The sequence below is a fragment of the Megachile rotundata genome, chromosome 9 (genome assembly GCF_050947335.1).
Source record: "Megachile rotundata isolate GNS110a chromosome 9, iyMegRotu1, whole genome shotgun sequence".
Lineage (NCBI taxonomy): Eukaryota > Metazoa > Arthropoda > Insecta > Hymenoptera > Megachilidae > Megachile > Megachile rotundata.
The window spans coordinates 16,893,275-16,914,357 of record NC_134991.1 but is presented as its reverse complement, the minus strand read 5'-3'; the positions used below and the strand labels follow the sequence as shown (position 1 = coordinate 16,914,357).

The following is a 21,083-nucleotide window of genomic DNA, read 5'->3' as shown; positions in this document are numbered from 1 at the left end:
TTCATCCCCGAAACTTTCCACGAATAAAAGAACAAGTGTCTTTTGGGTTCGAGCATTCATCGACATATTTGAAGTTGAATAAAATTCAGCGGAATAATGCTCGGCAATCGTCACGCGAGCATCGATCATCCTGTTTCAAGCGTGCTGTTGGAAAGTAACGCGAGAACTAATTTGCCCCCGTTAATTCAGCGTGCGGACCAACTTCCGTCCGGAACCAGCGAGTCGAACTTAATCGTCGACTTCAATTAAATTTAATTAATTCGCGTCTCAACCAGCTGCGGACCTGGTTCCACTTTCCAAACGCGTCACGATCAACGACCAGCCGGATTTTTTTTCCCACCGTCGGATAAAAGAAACACGGGTAGCGAATGGACGCTGACGCGTTTCCGAGACCAGAAAAATTGAAATCGTGATTTTATCCGCAGAGAAATTTTCGTACGACATTTTTTCCAAAAGTATTCGTTGTCTCTACAAAAAGTTAATTTCTTATTCTTTGTACTACAGATGTCGACCGATGATAAATAATATTCATTTATCGCTTTGAAAACTCGTACGAGGATCATAAATTTCAATATTTAGTGTCGCGAGCAGCTCGATCTCGTAGAAAACGTGTCTATAAAGATTATATAAAAGATTCACTGAAAGAAAGTAGGTTAATTAGAAGTCGTTGATTGATAATCGATCGAGAAAGGTCGCAAGAGTTTCTCGAACCGATCGAACAACCAAGAAGGACCATCGAGGCGTACGAGAAACATCGTCTCGCGAAATACTCCAGACGGGTCTTTGACCAATCCGTAACTCTTGGACGTCGTTTAAAAATCTAACAATTTCAACTGCAGCGTTTAACTTCGTCTCGTTTATTCGAGAGGTACACAGTTTCAGATTCATAATTAATTAGTCCAAGAGTCGATTAATTTCACGATTGCAACGAAACTCTCGCCTCAAAGGGTCCCACAGTTCTCAAAGGGAGGTTAAAGAAAAGAAATTTCGAAACAGGGATCACCCTCTGACCATATTTCTTCGTCTCTCTCCTCCCTTCATGAACAACTTTCGATTACATGAAACGAAAAAAGGATGGTATCAGAACTTGATTCTGAATCGTGAAGAGGTTCGCATTCATAAACAGTCTATAAACAGATATATGCTGGTAGCATGAAAAACAAGTGTGGAATAAGTGTTAAGTGTGCCAAAGAACCAGAGAAACAGACTCGATATAAAAATGAACATGTCCGTAAAAGATGCTCAATCGGTGACTAGCAGGCTTTCAGGGGGGCAACGATCAAAAATAGACAAACAAGTGGTTGACGTTTGGAGTCTTACCTTAAACGGGCGAGAACTGTTTCTACGGGATGAACCGCGCACACAACAGGTGCCAACAGTGCGTATATGTTACAAAATATACAGATATATTTACAAATACACGTGGGAGGGTCTATTTGAAGGGTGAAATCTCGATTGCAGATTTGTGACGTTTGGGACCGTAGTTATTGGCATCCTTCGATACGTTTCCCGTATTATTCGACACGATATCGCTTCGTTCGAATACATTGGAAACCGTTCGTGTATTGCTGGATTAAATTGCTGGATTAAATTGTCATGAGTAGCGTGGCAAAAATAAAGAACTCCCTTGTCCTTAACCTGTTAACCGAGGGTAGTGGGCTCGGTATTTAAATTACAATTAATTTAACTACGATCGAGGGTGTCATCTCTGAACAGCAATAGCGAAGGAATTTCACTCGTATTCAAAGGGGTAGACCAAAATTGCAACGCGAATAAAGTACTGTTTTTTATTTTAACTCCTGAAGTTTGATAATTCTGAAATTAGATTCAAAGAAAATAAGTATGAAGAAATACAGGTCAAGTAATCTGCAGGCCACGAATGCATAAACGTACACGGTGTAATTAAATGTATTAATACTCGTAAGGGTATAAAGAATAATAACGAAGTAAAGTGCGTTTAAATATGCGAAAGAAAGTCTGGAAGAGCTATAGCTGAAACGCGAGTTTTAGCTATCGAGTAACAATAAGGTTAACAGGTTAAGGCAACACTCGAAGACCTCTACTACCCGGCAATTACTTGGATCTTCCTTGAAGATGCGATCGTTGAAGCGCAAACGCGTTCGCGAAACACACCGGATGCTAATATTTACCTCGTTTACCGCGGCAATTAACGGGGCTTAGAGCTCGTAAAAATTGACAAACGACAGCCTGTCTGCCGCGACGTTTACAACCGATCCATTGGCCACTTACCTGTTGAACGATAATTAATTTCGCCGCGTTGGGACCGACGTCGACGCGAGGATACGATAGACGAGGTCAGAGAGCGTTTGATAATTATTATGGCCTATCAAGCCCGCTGACGCTTCGAAAATAATTACGAACACCGGAACCTAACCGAATCGATTAATCACGGTTCGATTAATCATCGACTCGAGCTGTAATCGACGCGAACCGACAGGCTGTTCCGTATTAATTCACGATCGAGCCTTCTTAAGCCTAAAGGGCCCTTTCGTACCGGAAGAATCAATTTTCTCGAATCCCGCTGAATCACGACCGACGAGAATTAGATACACGATACGGTCAATCGGCCGAATCGATCGATTATTCCCTTTCATTTTATTTCAGATCGCTAAATAGAAGACTTCACGCGATATTAAACGTCTGCTACATTCGGAAATTTCCAAGTACGAAAACGTGAAATTTGCCAGAGTAAATTGACAGCGTCGTTGATCAAAGTCGATAATTCGGCTGATTACAGGTTTAATGCCGTAAATCTTCATCGGTCAGATCCAGATTAATTCGGATTTCGCTCGGTCTAAAGGGGCTGACTTCCAGGGGTCAAAACAGCAATTAATCATGTGTAGACCTAACGGGACCTCGGATTTCAACGCAACACCCGCATTATAGAGGGATCATTCCGCTTAAATTCGTAGAAAATGAGGAGGCTCTTCTCCAAAAAAAAAAACACCTCGACGCAATGATTCTTAACCATCGACCGAATAAAATATACACAGGTGACGCTGATCCACGTACATTATATACAATATATTTAATCGAACCAGCTGTATGTATGTATATTTATATATATATAGTCAACCAATCAGTTTCCAATAACGATTAAATGGAGCAAAACTTGAAGGGGCAGAGGGACAATAACGAACATCAACACCCAAAATAGAAGTCGACCGGCCTGAATATCGAGGCAAGTGCAAGCAACCTGGAATCGAAATCCCCTGAAAATTTTAATTATCGATTAACCCTTTCACTGTCAGACACGTACTTGTACGTCTTCTCATCGAAGAATTCTAATTTTAGAAATTATAATCAGGTCATACCTGAACGGTCCAACAACCCTGTTGCTCACGATTTTTCACCCATAATTAGTTCAATGAAATATACAGTGTGACAGTCATAAATGTACAAAAATGAAAGGGTTAACTAAAGTATCCGTCTGTAGAAAAATTTGGACGAATAAATGTATTATAGATTATTTTAAATAAAGAACATGTTCGAGTCGAGTAAAGAGTTGCTTGCATAGCTCGACGTTAGGGCCACTCGATTTCAAGGAACAAAGTGATCGAAGCGGAACTTTCCCGGACTCGTGAGTTCCATCGGCAAAAAGGTGGAGGTAAAAATCTTTTGAAAAATAGGGTGATGTCGAAAAGACGGTGCTCGTTACTGGGCCGACGGCAAAGTGAATTGACGGAGCTTTTCAGACGGACACTTAAGATTCAATTTTCTCTTGCCTGGCTGATCTGAAGTGGATGCTCCACTACGGGCTCCTGGTGTTCCTTTGGCTATGCATTATTCATGAAAGCAACTCGTGTTATATTATATATAATGTTCTAATCATAAGGGGCAATTAAATTCAGCGCGACATCATCGTGTCCGCGCTCGGTGACATTCGGATCTTTCTTTCTTAGTTCGCGCTCGTTCCATCGAGCGACGCGTCATGTCGAAACTGATAACGAGACATTCGAGAGAATCGGGCTTGGTAATTGGAGAGTTTCAGCAGTTTTCGAGACGTTGCATCCTCGCGAATTTGAAGCTCGTTCATGAAACTTTGTGAAAAAACGCGGAAACAAGCACAGGGGAAACTACAGACAGTGAATTGACACAATAAAAATTAGCTTGATGGCATGAAATATCGAAGAGGAATTTTTTATAATTCTTCAATACGCTTTATTTTATTATCAGGATTTAGATAACGCTTTAATTTTCCAGCTAAATTCGTAAAACTCGATTGTAAATGGTAACTAATTTTGCAGCCAGTATTCGCACTGAATTAGGACACAAAAGGTTCTTAATTTGATTAGCACCTAAACGCTTTAGAACCTTCGATGCAAGAGGTTTTCGTGATCTGAATTTATCCGAAAGAGCTACAGACTCTGAACATGGAAGGAATAACAATTTGCAAGATCATAAAAATCACAGCCAATATAATACTTGATCCCAATGCGAATATTTCAAGAGACTTTACGTGCAGAACAATAAATCTTCGTACGTTTAAATCAGTTTCCCGACAGAGATTTCGCAAGGAAAAAATATGTACGTTTGAAGGAACAGGAGGTAAATTAAAACGTCACGAATGGGGAAGAACAGATTCCATTTCCCTCTCGGAAACAGAGCGTGAGCGCGAAATAATCCTCCGTTCCGACGCCTTCGCGAGCAGCTGGAAACCGCGGCAGAGAATCGCTGATCGTTTTTGCGAACGCCACTCGTCGCTCGTTGTGCAGCAGCCGTGCTGTACAGCACGCGACGACGCGTGCACAACTGCCAGTACTCGACGCATCGAGCGTGAGAGAAAAAGAAAACGCGAGAAGAAAGTCGAAGAAAAAAATTCGATCGATTTTCTTAATATTTCGGATTATGCTCTCTATTCTCCATGGAAGACTCTCGTAGCAAAATTCCGTTGAAAGCCAGAAAAGAGAACAGCTACAGTTACAGTTAAGTGGAGGATAAAGTACCACTTGCGAATCTTTTGAAATACCGAGTCAGTTTTTAGAAGAAGTAATTTCCCCCGTTTTTGACAAATTTTTTCTTTCTACACAGTTTATCTCAAAAGTTTGGGAACATTTTTTCAGTGCCATTTACTGCACTACAATGACAATAGTTTTATTCGTAAATGGGTCATCGTCTCTAATAAACATGATACGCCTGCAACGTTAATTTGATTTTACGAGTTCAGAAACTTTTGAGCCAGACTCGAGCTTTAAGCTAAATTTCCTTGACGAGAAACGTCCAGAACTTAATCAACACGTGGAACAACGTTAATTGAGAAGCATTGCTTGCGTGCGTCCACATCGTGAGTATCTTACAACACCGAACGAATTTATATTTCACAAGTGCTCTTGTGCAACAGCTGTTTACGATGGACCTGTTAAAAGAATACTGAATTCGGAACAAGGGTTATGGGCCGAACAAAGATTCCTACGAACGAAGTTACCGAGCTGGACCAATCTCGCATACGAGAGAGGTCGTTGAAAGAGCAATCAGAAGTCAAACAGCTGATGGACGAAGCGTGTAGCGAACGAGGCGTGAAACACGGTAGGGCTGGTTGAAGAAAGTTCGAAGAAGACCTCGAACCCTCCAGCGTGCACCTTGACGCCAACCACCACGCGACACGTGTATACGAGCACACAAAACATATCTACCTATACGAATTACTTAGTACACTATGGTTCAGAAGTATCCGGTCTGCGTTACATTCAAATCCGCTACTCGGGGTACGCTCGACAACTAGGTTTCTGTCGATTTTTCAATAAATATGATTCGATTAAGTGGACAAAGGTCTCAAAACCGATTCGTACTCTGTTCTATTACCGCTTTAAAATAAATTCAAATATTTGCCCTCCGATGAGGTTAAACTTGAATCGACACGAAGGGAATTCCTTTACATCAATTTCATTCCGAGCTTGCCAACTATCCGGATACTTATGAACGCCAGTGTACACAAGTATATACCTGCTCTCTAAGGTCAAGGTTGACACATCGGTCGTACAATTCTCGAGTCGATAACTGTGCAAGGATGACTGTACACTCGTATGAATATCCAAAAAAACCATAATCCAGCTCGCTAAACTTCTTCTCCCTAAGTAAGTCATTCCTGTCCGGTGATCCTCGACCTTCTGTCGAGGATCCTCTCAGCATTTCTCTTCCGGACAGGAAACTCGAGGTTCGTCGAATGTCTGCAGCGTCGCGGTATGCTGAATCTCAAAAGCGATTCGTCTGGCGCCCACCTGCACGGAATAATCGAATCAATACCGAAAGAAAGGGACAAGAAACGCATTACAAATAAAACGAATCCAAGATATTGTTGCGATGCTGTGAGAAGCCGTTGTTACTTCATCGAATGTTATGGGAGTTCAAAATGACTCTACAATTTTAAGTTTGTTAAACTGGGTAATTTGAAAGGGTAAATGGGAGATACTCGAATGATTAGGAGATTAGGAGATTGGTGATCACCTAAACTGTAGGAGGACCTTGAGAGATGGGGAAACTAAAGATCTTGAGGAGCTAGGGAAAATCTCAGATCCTAGGAGACTCTGCAGAAGTGATGTAATATAAAGAAGAATGTAAGGAGCTAATGAGTAAGAGAAACTTGGAAGAATCGTGTGGAGAGTTTAGGACCGTAGGAGAAACAAAGGAACTCTAGGGAAAACCTAGGAGTATATGAGAACTCAAAGGATATTAAAGGAAGTGTATGAGAAATTTTAGGAGATCCCAGTAACCTCCTACAAAATGAACCTAGAAAAAACCTAGTTACCCTTTCCCTACCATTCCATATTTCCGAACGACCCAGCCATAGATAAAGGGTTAATACACTCCGTACTTCCCACATCGCAACAATAGAAATCCGTGCAAGTGTGCGCGAGTGTCTCGTTTTCAAGGGCCTGAATCGAAGCTCGTTAAAGTTCGGTGAACGGAACGCGCGTCGCTGAAAATTAACAATTGATCTGAAAAACTGAAAACCGAGGACGCAGAATGTAACTGTCTGTCGTTCTGTTCTTTTCTGTCGCCATTCAACGTTCTCTGTGGCGTTCGTACTTTACGGGATTCGTTCGGTGCAGCTCCCGCCAATCGCAGTTTTCCAATTTACTTTCTCGATCTTGAACGGATTCGCGGGGATATTTTTTTTTTTTGAGTCAGGGAACCAAACGGAAGGTTTCGATCTGGCTTCGTAAAGTAGATGCGTCGATTAAAAAATCTCAGCTTTCTTTATTTTCTTTTCTTTCTTTTTCTTTCTTGGATATCGTTCTTTCTGCGCGAGAGAAAGTGATAGTCGCAGAATCGGAACACTGACAGATCGCTGGAATGTGTGGCGAATTACGTGCTTCGTGTTTGAAACGCTTCGTCCTCGGATCGATTAAGGGCTTGACGACTTCATGAAACGGTTTTTATTTGTCTACCGTGGATAAAGAAAATCGAAGTTCGTACAAGGCATCGTACTTAGATCGAATAAGAAACTGTTAGGCCTTTTAATAAAGCTTGTTAGGCCTCTTAATAAAACTTCAAATTCATGACGGTAATTCGTGTAAAATTATTATAGGACATTTCATAACAGTACACGGATAGGTTCTGTCAAATTATTGGAAAACAAATTATCTGTGGTTCTGTAGGGAAATTTCTTAATCGATCTGAAATACCCTGTACAGTAGCCAAGTTTGATAGCCTCGTTCTCGCGCTACTTTGTTGGATGAACTGTTTCAATGTAAAGAGAGATTACCAGGATCAATATAATCTTCTAATCGTCGTATGAATCAACGACGATCCAGTACAACCCTTAATCGTCGTGAAAAGTTGACGAATCGCCTTGAATCAAGAAATCCTCGCGCGATCTGCGAGGCTTTAGAAATCGAGGATCCATATTTCGAGCTGGTTTGCGTCGCAAAGTTAATATCGTTAAAAGCATACAACAATAATTTATACTCTCATGATAAAGTTCCCAAAAAAAATTTAACAAAATAATAAAACTCATTCTTATACAAGAAATAAGAATTATTCTACGTCTCGTTTATAAATAGGCCACCAATTGTTAAATCACAGCGTCGCAAGCCAGCTAGAATAAATAAAGTAATCCTCGATCGATGAAGTGTAAATAATAATTAGACTCCGTTCATATATACAAATTCGTCCGATAAGCCACGAGAACGTTTTCACGAAAATTCCTGTCTCGATCAGCCTATCTACCTAAGGAGGATACCTTAAAACTACTTTTAGGCCCGAAAGCACTTTGATATAATTAGCTTGGTGCCCGAAACTCTGCCTTGACCAAAAGGAAGATCAAACGAAGATTCGAGAATCGTCGACCATACGACATCGACCGGAAACGCTTTCGACGACGACTAGACAAGGTCAAGGGAAGTAACAGCCCACGAAGAACGAGCTTCGTTCTCCGATCGTGAGATATCGATTCTATTTCCACGTACGCTGCTCCGCAAACTTCGATACCAGTGTCGCATTGTAGAACCGGTCCCTCCATTTACGCTTTCACGTGCTTTCCTTTTTATACGATTGACAACCTTTTCTTGTTAACGTCACTCAAACGAGTTAGCTTATAGAGAGTGACTGGGGAAATGGTGACGTAGGGGAGGAAGATTTTGCCAATTTGCCAATTTCCCAATTTCCCAATTTCCCAAATTCCCAAACTCCCAATTTCCCAAATTCCCAATCTCCCAAATTCCCAAATTCCCAATTTCCCAAATTCCCAATTTCCCAAATTCCCAATCTCCCAATCTCCCAAATTCCCAAATTCCCAAATTCCCAATTTCTCAAATTCCCAAATTCCCAATCTCCCAATCTCCCAAATTCCCAAATTCCCAAATTCCCAATCTCCCAAATTCCCAAATCCCCAATCTCCCAATCTCCCAATCTCCCAATTTCCCAATTTCCCAAATTCCCAATCTCCCAAATTTCCAAAATCCCAAGATCCCAAGAATCCAACCCCCAAACTCTCGAACCCCAAATTCCCAAATTCTAAAATCTCTAAATCTTGAAAAGAAAATTCCACCGATGTCTTCCTACGTCACCATTATCCGTAGAGAAAGCCACGTCGAAGAGCAGCGCAGTGGAATAAAGTTTGTGCAGTCGGACGAGAAGAAAGGCGGGCACGAGCTCGGGCAGGTTTTCGAGTTTTAATCTAAAAATGGAAGACGTAGGGTAGGGCCGACGAGCGGCGAGGCTCGACCTAAACGGGGACCATAGATTCCCCTTCGATTCGATTCGATTCAACCTGTAGAGGGGTCGAGATCTTCGATAGGATCGACAGAACGATCGCGTGGCTCGCAGCAGTCAGTGGAAAGCTTGAAGGTTTAACGAACTCTGGACTACCTTTTCAAAGCACGAAACAAAATGGCTTCTTTCCGAAGATAAAAGTAAAGGGGCTGATTGAAAGAAATCGGTGATCGAAAGAAAAGTTGAGCATTCAACGAAATTTTCCTTTCAAGTTAAACCAGGAGGCATTCGATGTATTGATAAGGAATAGATGTAATTTATTTGTGAAAAGGCTGGCGGAAGAGATCGTAAATAATTTTAAGGATCAAGCAAATTTTCGATTGCCTTTTAAATAACATTTGCAGACGTATACAAATTATTCGATTTTGTTGGTGAATCAAAGTATAATGGTACTGCATAAGCTTTATGCGATCGTAATAAGAAGAAAACAAAACGCCAAATTCAATCGGCAGAAGTTGCAGAAGTTTGAGCACTCGCTGGAAGTTATAAAAATAAGCGAAATAAGAACCACTGAAAAATGGCGCGGAGGATATAGCGGAGGAACGACATTTAATGGGAGTTCGATGGAGTCTCGTCCCGGATCCACCAGCAGACAGGATCATTTATCACTTCTCATTTTCCCTCGTTAACGTCGTCTCCCGCTACGTGAAGCCTGATTTACGAGTCGACGTACCAGCCACCTTGGTCGATACACATCCAATTCTCGATATCGAGATACTTTTAACATAAAGTCGCTGGAACTTTCATCGAAAGACAATTACATTCTTAAAACATCAGTACTTTCAAATATTTCGGAAAATTATTTCCACGTGTAGGTTGAAAGAACACTTCGAACGTAAGAATATCTTATAAAACTCTGAATGAATATTCGCTAAAAACTGAATAATATAGCAATCAAAACCAAGTTATAAAAATCACGCTTCTAACTCGATTAACGAAGATTGAATTTTTACGAGCCACGCGATCAATTTGTTCTGTCCGCGAGTCGTTTAAATCCATCGCTAAGAATTCGCAGGATGGAACGCTCCGAAGATCTCCGGCTACAGGAAATAACTAGAGGACTGGAAGAAAAGGCCGCTCGGCTGTGAGAAGAGGTAATTCTAGGGACGATCTACGAGTTCTCGAAGAGACCTAGCGAATTATTTTGGTACACGCTGGACTTCGTCGAGTTCAGACAGTCCAGACGGTTCTCCCTCAGTTTCTATCGGAATAGCTACAACATCGATTTAGAAGTTGCCATCAGAAGGCAGGGTAAGGCTAGATAATTTCGATCAGGCCTCGTCAGAGGTTTCTAACGATCCAGCGATCTAGAGCTAACCTACGATAGAATCGTCTCGATAGTTTTCGACAACAAGATTTATTGTTTCGTTGGTTGCGTCTCTCGGAAAGGAAGAGCAGACTCTCGGAAGAAAACGAAGCGTTTCTAGAAAGATAGCGGCATCACAGAAAATGTATCACAAAGAGAAGCGTCGAGAGTACAGGGGATCACCCGCAAAGGCATCTCGCGTCGAACAGGTTCGACACAAAGGAAGGAAAATAACAACGTCGATTCGAGGAACACGCTTTAAGATCGGCTGGAGAAGCGTTTCGAGGTTGTTCTCCGTCCGTTCGGACGGATCGTTGGAAAAGTTCCAAACACGGACAGTCTCGTGCGAAGGGCCACGTGCGTCGATCATTTTTTATTATACCTATCGAGCTTAAAACGAGAGCAAGCAGGGTATCGAACGAAGAGGAGCCGCAGCTGCAGCCTCGCTAGACGGAAGCGTAAAAAACGATAAACTGAACCGTCGATTGCTCGAGAAAGCATTCGCATCCATTTGCATCTCCTTTGTTTCTTATTTTGTTCGCTGAATCGCAAACTCGTTTTACTCGCCTCCATTATTCATCGGATTCTCCTTGTCTCGAAAAGGGACGGAGGAGGAAATTCTTCGATGCCTGGCCATCTTAAAGGTTTATTTAGCTCTTATCTAGCGTACGGCGTGATCCGTACGTAGGTGCGCGCGTGCGAAGATAAAATAGCAAGAATATCACCGATCAAGGTGGCGAGAAGGAGAGCACCGGGTTCGAAATTCGAACCCTAACTGGCAGTGCTTCGGGGAGACTCGAGCCCCAGAGGGGTCGTGCTTAGCAACCGGGATTCGATGTCGCGTACAACCACCATATTTCTAGAGCCTCCAATCGTTCGAGTACCTTCTTACCTTCTAGTGCATCGCTCGATAAATACCTACGCAACACGCTGACCTTTCTTAGGAAAAATAGCGATATCGCATTCTCGAGTGTAATACAGAAATTTCGCTACTTCGTTATTTATCGTATATGTCCGCATCTGTGGCGAACCGGTTTACATCGATTAATTTATTATACTAAATATAGGAGGTAAATCTTTGGTATTAAGAGCAGTCCCTTCTGTCCCTATATTATCCATTTTCCTAAGGAAGGCTAGGTCGACCGTAATTTCACGATTCCTATTAATAACGTGCGCTCGAGTCTCGCAGCATTTGATCCCTCTTAGTTATTATCGTTTCAGAATCGAACAAGATGGTGGAAATTTGCGAAAATTCATCGAATCCCGAGAGGTTAGTCTCCAAGCGCCTGGTAACCTGGTCGATCGGGAGGATCATCGAGTTTCAGCGCCGTAACTGGAGTTCTGGAACTCGTGTCCCTGTGTCGTAACTCAAAGTTTTGATTCTAGCACCAGATTCGAACGCGATCGTCTGTGATCGAGACAGTTCGTTGAAACGAGAGGTGATTAAAGGTGATCGACAAGAACCGAGAGATCGCGGTAGATTCGTTACCGAGCAAGTACGATAAGAATAACGTATGCTAAGACCTGTTCGCAATCGTGACCTTATTTCTCGATTATTGAAATTCTTGACTAGACTCGGGATTAATGGAGACGAATCGATCAGTTCGGTCCGAGCTGACTGATGTCTTAAATCCTCGGAGATATGGAAGGCTCAGTCTTCTGCCGATACAACGTCTCCTCGTCGCTCCGGGGCGAACAAACATATCCTTATCTAACGCGGCATCGATCCTTCAACGACAAACAACGTCGAGCGTACACCGATCTCTTCGCGTGATATGACTTATACTCGCTACAAGTGTTCGAGAGTATCACTGCACCAAACTGGAGCGACTAACAGCGGTTTTAATAAGGAACCAACTTAAACGAACGTTCGCTCGCGTACAAGGTCGTTTCGGGAACCGACAACTTGTCCATGGTGTTCGATAGGTAATTCCGAATCAAGAAGGTCAAGCGCGCTAGTAGTCCTGGTTCGTTATTAATTCAAAAGATAGATTCTAGATAAATCGATAAGAAAGAGCCACAGTATATACAACCCGTTTAATTCGAAGTGACTAATCAAACACGTTACTAGAATGGTTTATCTAGCCCCTGAAACGACGCGTACACGTCGAAACGAAACCTCCTTTGTTACCAGAACCAACAATCGTCCATAGCCTATCAACCTACATAGAGCATCGATAAACTTGTTTATCTAACAATTGTTCCCAAACAACTCGACGGAACAAAGAGTAGAAGAACCGAAAGAGCTTGTTGTCGAAAGAAAGGACACGTTGGAGGTGCGCAACTCACCACCAGGACCGTAACCTCGATATCTCGATCGGTAGGCGAATGAATATCGAGCCAGAATTGAATCGGTGAACGGATTAAGAATCGTTGTCCCGAGCCCGGCTCACACCCTTGTCTCGTTGTAGGGGCTGGACGAGCTGGTGCCCTGGCGACGTAACCGATCGTTGTCACCGGGCACGTTGAACGCGACATTGGGCACCGTGGTGGGGTCAACCGTTTGATAATGCACCGACTGGCCGGTCGGCTGCGATTGGTGAGAGTGGGAGGAAGACGAGGGTGCACCCTCGCTTATAGAGGTCGTCGAGGCGAGAATACGGCGACCGCGTACCTGGTAACGTTGGGGATAGCAGCGGCCGCAGCAGGCGTGCAGCAGGCCGCCCCTCGAGGCAGTGCTGTGCGCGGGAGAGGTCAGGGGCGACGGCGAACCCGGCCTCTTCGGGGCACCGTTGTACGGCACCTCCATCTCCACGAACTCCCGATCCTGTAACAAAATTCGTATCATTAACCACACATTTACACTATAAAGCTTTTAACCCCTTCATCTACAATTTTCACTTCTTTCACGGCTCAATAATTATTGCTACCATGTGAAAACAAATGAAGGAAGAAGTTAGACATATTTTGTATTCAACCTTGATTGCGAAGATTATAATTAGAGTGGACCTAAAATTCAGTTGTGATGAAGACACGATATTGCATCTTATAATGTCTTTCATTATTTTCCCAGTCAAGGCACATAGAAAAATTGCTCGAGTGCATGTCCCAAATAATTTATGCGTATAATTAATATTTTGTCGTTAATTTATTTTTCAGACAAAGAAAGAACAACTTGCAAGAGTGTATCGCGTGGCTATACAACGCGTAGGAAAACAACACGTGGCAGTACAAGACGGCTTATATCGCGTATTACACGTAGTATCGCCCGAGGCTGACCAATAACGTGCACAATCTACTTAGCCGCATCGGTAGCCGATTAAATATGGATAAAAGTGTACTCGAAGGGGCGTCGATGTTGTTAGGCGATCCTGCGGAATACCACAGTCTCTTCTGTGAAAAAGGGAATCGCAGGCAGCGAGAATATCCGACGAAGCATTGCAGATTATAAAACTTGGAACGAGCGGGATCGAAAGTTTTGACGTTAAATTACGAGGCGATAAAGTTACAGGGTGCGCTTTGTTGGAACTATAGCTCCGATTAAAAGTAAAAAGTGTTCCACCCTTGATCTAGAAAACTTGGGACGATGTATTAAGCGAGAGGAGTTGCAACCTTTCTTTTCCTTCCGTTTGTTAACGAACACTTGTAATACACTCGTCCTATTCTTTCGCGAGTCTAATTATCTTTAAGAATAATCGCTGTGAATTTTCTGTTGGTACGAATGTTAAAAAGTTCTTGTACTCCACTAACACAGATTCTTATTTCTCGCAGTCTAAACTATAGCTGTCTAATCGATCAACACGAATTATCAAAGCTACGATTTTCCAATTTCACGTGCAACATTCTTTGCCCACCTCAAAAAATCTGTCAGTCTGTGAACAACATTTCGAGTAAAATTTTTGCCGATAAACTTCCCGCTCGGAAATTTGATTGCCACTCGAAGTACCATTTTTATGTCCGACTCACCGAGCTATTAATCACGGCCAGACGGTAAAGAATAAAGGATCAAAGGAGTTTATGGGAGCGTGTAAAATCGCCGCGAAAGTTAAAAGGGACGAACAAATCCGCGATTCGAGGAACACGAATCGTACAGGGACCGTTTCCAGCGAGTGCCATTGTTGTCGGACGAACTTTGGTCCGCCGAGTATTGCTCGAACCGTGTTGAAAGTTGTTCCCCGACTCGAATTACACAGCCGAAGGGCGTAGTTCGCGTCGGTTGCCCTGACCCGTGCATCTCCGACCAGGTTTAGCCCGGCGACGTAATAATACCTGAAATAACGTTACGTCGAGTCCCAGTCAACTTACCGAACAGACGCTCGGAAATAAATTGACGCGGGCTCGTAAACGACCAGCCTCCACTTTGAATTTCCTACAGTTCAATCCCGCGAGGAATTGTACACGCGAGTGTCACCGGTATTCCAATTCAAAAACGCAAACTGTGTCGCTAGGTAAATTTACATGTGCGACGTGTAACCTCCTTTTTTTACGAAAATAGAGGGACGAGTCCTTTGAACTCGTTTCCTAGCGAGAAAATGTAGCTTTGATTTTTCCTGCGAAACTATAGCCAGAAATTTTGCTAGATAACTGGCACGGGAATTCGTGAAATTTTTTTAGGTAACTCTTCGAGAAAGATGAATGACGGAAAATATGGTTTGAAAAATTATTATTGATAGTCATGAGTGAGTAAATAAAAATGGATGTTCGTGATTAGACATCTTGAAATTATAACTTTGTATATCTGTTTGGTTAAATCTTGACTACGGTAAGTCGCGGCACCGAATTTGTTTTCAAGCGATTTACAGAAAAGATTGCGTGACTGCTCCATTTCAGAGGATCAAATCTTCTTCGGCGTAGCCGGAAAGAGGCTGCACTCACGCGATTGACGTCGAGATCACTCGATAACCCCCTTTTCCTTGGAACCGAGCAACGTTTCCCTTGTGATTTCCACGATTAGTATCGTTCCTCGAATCCTGGGAATTTTGATCGTTAACAAATCGATACTGAACGGTCCAAACTACCATTTAATGATCATCATCCACACTCTCTCTTCCCCAGCCTCGTAACTGCAATCTGTACACTAGGAAGAAAAGTACTACAAATAATATCTAGAACAGACAATAATAGTTTCTAACTAGCGTATGAAAACGTAATTCAAAACAGCTCTATTTGGCACCGTTTGTCACATAATAAATAGACGAAAATTGAATCCACATAATTTGGAACACTGAATGACAACCTTTAAACAGACCGTGCATCCAAACACACCGATTTCCCATTTGTCCTTTTCATTCGATCCGCTGACCCGTAGAGGCATTTAAATTTCATGAATCCGATATAATCCGGGACACAAGTGTCCCGGAAAATTCGGATTATTTTACAGGAACAGCAGACAGTGAGAGAAAGGTTTATTCCGGCGTGAGCAGGCAATTCGTGAAAAATGATCGTCCGTTGAAGGCGTCGATGCGAAAGAGAAACGAGACGTTTCTCGCGGATGACTGTTTCAGCCTCGAATACTTGATAAACGATTTTCAAATACTGCACAATTCGCTTTTATATCTCGCGCATGGTCTAATTTCTTTTTCTGGTACATTTGTGCCGATGCCTGGCTCTTCTACGTCGTCAGTTTTAATTATAGCGACATTCTTATTCGCAGAAAATTCGGAGTATTGATTGAAATTTTGATAGGTGCCGGACGAGAACGTTTAAGGAGAACTGAACGAGAGGAAGTTTGTTTGAAAGCGGTAACTTAGACGGTTCTTTGTCGCATAGTGGAGCAAGGATACACGAGTTCCACTTTGATCAATGGACAAAAGGGAGGCTGCGGTTCGGCACCTAGCCGGCTCTGTGCGATCAATCTTTTCTTGTGCACCGGCTCAATTTGTACGAGACCCGTAAGACAATACAGACTTGGCTAGGCGAAGAAAAACCCTCTTTGTTCTTCTACAATTCGGTTTTTGCAACTTCCACTCGAGAGTAATGGTCGCTGGTTCCATGAGCGCGAACCCTCCTCATTTATCGCGGCGAGATAAAGGGAAAGAATCAATTTTATGTCGAACAGAAGAAAACACTCGGTTTATGGATGACTTTTTCTGAGTCCATGTAATAAGATAGCGAACCGGTAAAATAAAATTATGGAAGGAGGTAGTAAAATAGCGGAATAAAAATGTAGTAAAACAGCAAGATGAATAAATAAATATAAGAACTATTGAACTATATAAGTTACTATCGAACGAGATCGTTGGTTTGTTTCGTTCGTAAGATACACAATTCCATCACTGTCGGCGTTAGAAAATAGAAACACAGGGCCTCGAGCATGCGATGCGTCTAAAAAAGAAATCGCACAGAAGCCGGCTCTCTATAAACAGAACGGCGCCGCTATTTTCGTACGGTGGAATTGTAATACGGTGCTTATAAACGCACTGACCTCTCCAAGATAGTGACGCGAGACGTGACACCATTTTGGAGGACTACCAATTGCGCCTTTTATTTAGCGCAACCATTGATCCAACCTAGCCATGTGATCCAGCTGCTGCACGTGTTTAAATATAAATTAAAATAAACTCGCCTCGTTTAAACGTTCGATAGAAAAATACTACTGTTTTGAGTGACCCCTACTGTCCAGCTACAACCACTTCGTTAAACGACTTCTAACGAAACTCGATCATTCGCTTTCGCGCTGTTTTAAATCACATATTTGTTTTAATAGTACTGTTGCTACAGACGAACTTTGTAATCTCCCTTTCTAAATGATACAGTACAGTTGAATTACAAAGGAGAAGGTCTCTCAGAAGTTGAAAAGGTAACTCTTTCCGCAAATAACAGACACAGTGCTATAGTCGACCTCCTAAATGATAATGCACAATCTCGAGTCAATTACAGGTAATGCCAGTGAAAAATAAACCGAATTGCATGCGATATTAAATGTTTGTTTTGCAGTGAAAAGTTCGATACAAGAGGATGGATATAGTTCATCTGATCAATAAGTAATGACTCGAGAACGAACTACATTTGTCATTCGCAAACCTGCCAGTCAGCCAACGTTCCCACGCGTACGTTAATATTTAAAAAGCTCTTGATACCACCGTAAAGCTTATTACCTTCACGGTCGAAGCTGAAACTCGTAAGGGTTTGCAATTACCCTGTTAGTTACCGCAGACGTAATTCGATCGAATAATTAAGAAACTGGAGAAATTAAAGACAGCGAAAATAAGCTACCGAGTGACAATCTTTTGTGTCGACTTGGCGAAGTTACTTTGCCGGCTGGAAGTTGTATCGAGTGTTTGAAGCATAGTTATGAAAGTTCCCTCGAGGTTCCGATCGGTTTAAGTTGTTTCGAAAGCGACAAGCAGTCACAAAGATGGACACTGGCAGCGGCGACACCGTTTTAGAAATGCAAGACGTAGCCAGGATGGATATGCATTCCCCGGTTAATAGAGGCGGCGATCACCGTTCGTAAATCCAGCTGGGTCATCCTCGTGCCCCATAAATAACTCGTCCACGCCAGCCGACCTGACCCCGGAATGCCACACACTTGTCGCGATTTTATGGATGTCCTTACCTTAGCCGAACATTCGTTCCATCCTATTTCGTAGAATCGCTATCAAACAAGCATCGAACAGAAGCCATATACATATCCGATCGTAGGGAATACGAAATGTCCTCCGTCGAATGACCTTCTTGGTAAGTCGAATATAATCGAAAATACGAATGACCCTTCCAAAAGTTTCTGTCTTGTAAGAGACTCGGTAATTTAAGTAAAAATTAGATGAAAATTAAAATTAAAAAAGAAATATAAACATCACGCAACAAAGGGCAAAAAACCTTTCAGCGGATTGAGGCTCCTAATCCACTAACCCGGTATAAAATACCTAACCCAGACTTAACCCAGATGCTCCGCGTATAGGAATAAATGCGGCAGGATCAAAATTAAAATCGTTCAGGGCAGAATCGAAGAAGCACGGACGACTGAATATCCGGCTGCGTATGCATCGTTCGGGCCGAAAAACGGTGACACGGCCTGGCCACTCGTGAATTTAATATCGTCCAGCTGGAAATAAACGTGCTGGAAAGGGCGAAGTGGCAAGAACGTCGTGAGAGGAAACCGGGCCATAGAAAAAGGAAAATTCAAGCGAGCGGATGAAGACGCGGAGACCGTGACCCGAACCGGGTACATGCTGAGCTCGATCAAATTTTTCCTTTACGATCGAGTTATGCTTTTCGACTGGAATTACGGTTTATGAACTCTGGCTCATTTTTCATGCTCATCCTTAAACGATATTTTCGCAAGGTTTGATCTCTTAATTTAAATCTTCTTGCTAAGTTTCATGGAGGAACTTTGTACGTAGAATAATTTATAACCTTTCGAGCTTCTCGGGAGTTTGGAGATAGTGCAGACCCTTGCAAGGTTAGAGGACATTTTAGTGATACACTGAGAGTCACGTACCCTTACTGGGCCCTGACTTTTTGATCTTTGAACTCAGTACCAGAAATCTTAATTTTTAACTTTGTAGACTTGAACCTTTTCTATTTAAATCATTTAGTATCCTATCGTCATAAGTGAAATTAGTGAAATCATAAGAAGAAAGTTTGTTCGAGAAGAGCGGTTCTCTCCCGTGCCTAAGCCGCGTATCCAGCTATAGCTACTTAGAGAGCACTAGGTCCAGAACAAAACGTTCGCACCTTTTCGCAAGCGACAAGAGAGGCGTCGAGTTTTCAAGGCGAAAAACACTTTCTTCCGCGAGGCTGGCGTCACACCACGTTTGTGCCACGCGAGTCGGAAAATCCGATGGGGTTCTCCGCTATTGTTGGACCTCTTTAACGCCGTTTCCCGGCTATAATTAATCCCCGGGTGTGACGTCTCGCCCCGACGACTCCGATCCCCGATGAGATTCGATCGAGGCCGACCACGACCCGGAAGAAATCAATACGCCGACACGACGACACCGCCGATTGGCCGCGTACGATACGAGGCTCGCAAACTGCGCAACACGATGCCCCTTTGCGAAGATTTTTCTCAGAAATCGTTTCTCTATCGTACACGATCGAACACGTTTCTTCGAAAATTATACAGTTACAAAAATTGGAAGATACTCGAACACTCGAATCACGAAAATTAGTTTGTTATATTGCCTATACTTAGACCACTGTAATTATATTTTTGGAAACACGCGTACCGAGTGAGTCACTGTAATTTAGTACCCTGCACTGTTAGAGTGTTGATGTTACAAAAACACCAGTGCGAGTCCATGTTTATTGTGGATATTTAAAATAGCTGATCAGCGAATAGGACTTTGTATCCGCTGCAAGAACAGGGAATCGTCTAAAATTTCCGACTTTGAATAAACAAAGAAATAGAAATTACGATTCATATTTTTCGCGGGACATCGCGGTTAAACACGAACGATTCTAAAATTGTAGAATTAAGTGGCGATTCGCGTTCTCCGATCAGATTATGTAGGATGCATTCGTAATTTCCATTCTTTCCCTGGCAGTTTCGATGTTCATTCAGCTACTAGAAGGAGGGGGTGCTAAATGGAAGTGGCACGCAATAATCTCGTCAAGTTGCCGCATAGAATTCATCTCCATTGTGTTTGAAACTTCCTCGACCACCCAATGAGAACTGATCGAGCTTCTGAGAGATCCATTAATCATCTTAATTAACCGATTCCTCAAATTTTTCTCTATTAATCGATCTACGACTCTCACCGTGGAGTTAAATTCAACGGTGAATAGTTTTAATAGATCTTTGGACGACGTCCAAATTCCCGGTCGTTATAGAATTCCGATGGGGTTTCTTTCGCTTCCGAACCCCCTGGACACGAAACGGAGACCCAAGTTCATGAAACAATCACCGGCAAAACTTGATCCGATCGATTCGTGAAAAACTTTCTGGTTAGATAGCACGTACTCGACCCTTGTTATCTGCTGCTTTTAGCCTTTGTATTTCGTTTGAAAATTCCATGTGAATAGAATCGCGTCCGTTGCCAATAACCAGAGAACAAAAGTGCGAATCGGAGCTGGAAAAATAGGTGGAGGTAAGTTAGATGACGGGACGACGCAGGGAAGAAGTAGGACGAACCGAATCGTGGGAAAAGTTCTGATTGGAAAATCTGAAACGAAAGACCGTCGTCGAAGATAATGAATCGCTCGAAAATATTCGTCGACGTCATGCTTCCGTATTATTCGATGCTCGTTCCTTTGACGCTTACAAAAACATTTATCCGTTCGAATTACAAATGCAAATTCTACCCCCGAGGTTGATTTAAACTAAACAAAATGTTGAGGTTTGGACCAGTTTCCACAAACACGTATTAATTATTTCTGCACAAAGTTCTACAATCGCCGCAAACAATCGCTAAAGTGGAAAATTGATGTGGGTACGTGTACGAAAATCCACAACATAACTCGACATACACCGCAACTTTCATAGGTCACTTTGTTGTGAAACGAAAAATTGTCCCAAAGCAAAGTGTTCAATTTTTAAATTATAAAAGTTAAATCATAAATTAACTTCCTGCGAGGTAGAAAGGTCTCAACCATGTCGAGATAATATAAAAGTTGAAGAAATCATAGGAAAGTCCAGTAGCATTGAACAAAAACCTTT

General features: G+C 42.4%; 1 protein-coding gene across 5 annotated transcripts in view; it reads right to left on the bottom strand.

Annotated features, from left to right (window-relative positions):
• The window catches only part of Shal (potassium voltage-gated channel protein Shal), a 91,327-nt gene that overhangs the window by 19,090 nt on the left and 51,154 nt on the right, over positions 1–21,083 (bottom strand). For 4 of the 5 annotated variants that reach the window (XM_012296236.2, XM_076535858.1, XM_076535859.1 and 1 more), the window contains exon 4: positions 13,155–13,307. In XM_012296236.2, the coding sequence (XP_012151626.2) occupies positions 13,155–13,307 (153 nt within the window). Of the gene's footprint in view, positions 1–3,746; positions 3,798–13,154; positions 13,308–21,083 lie in introns of all 5 variants that reach the window. The other variant, XM_076535856.1, reaches the window with a different exon arrangement.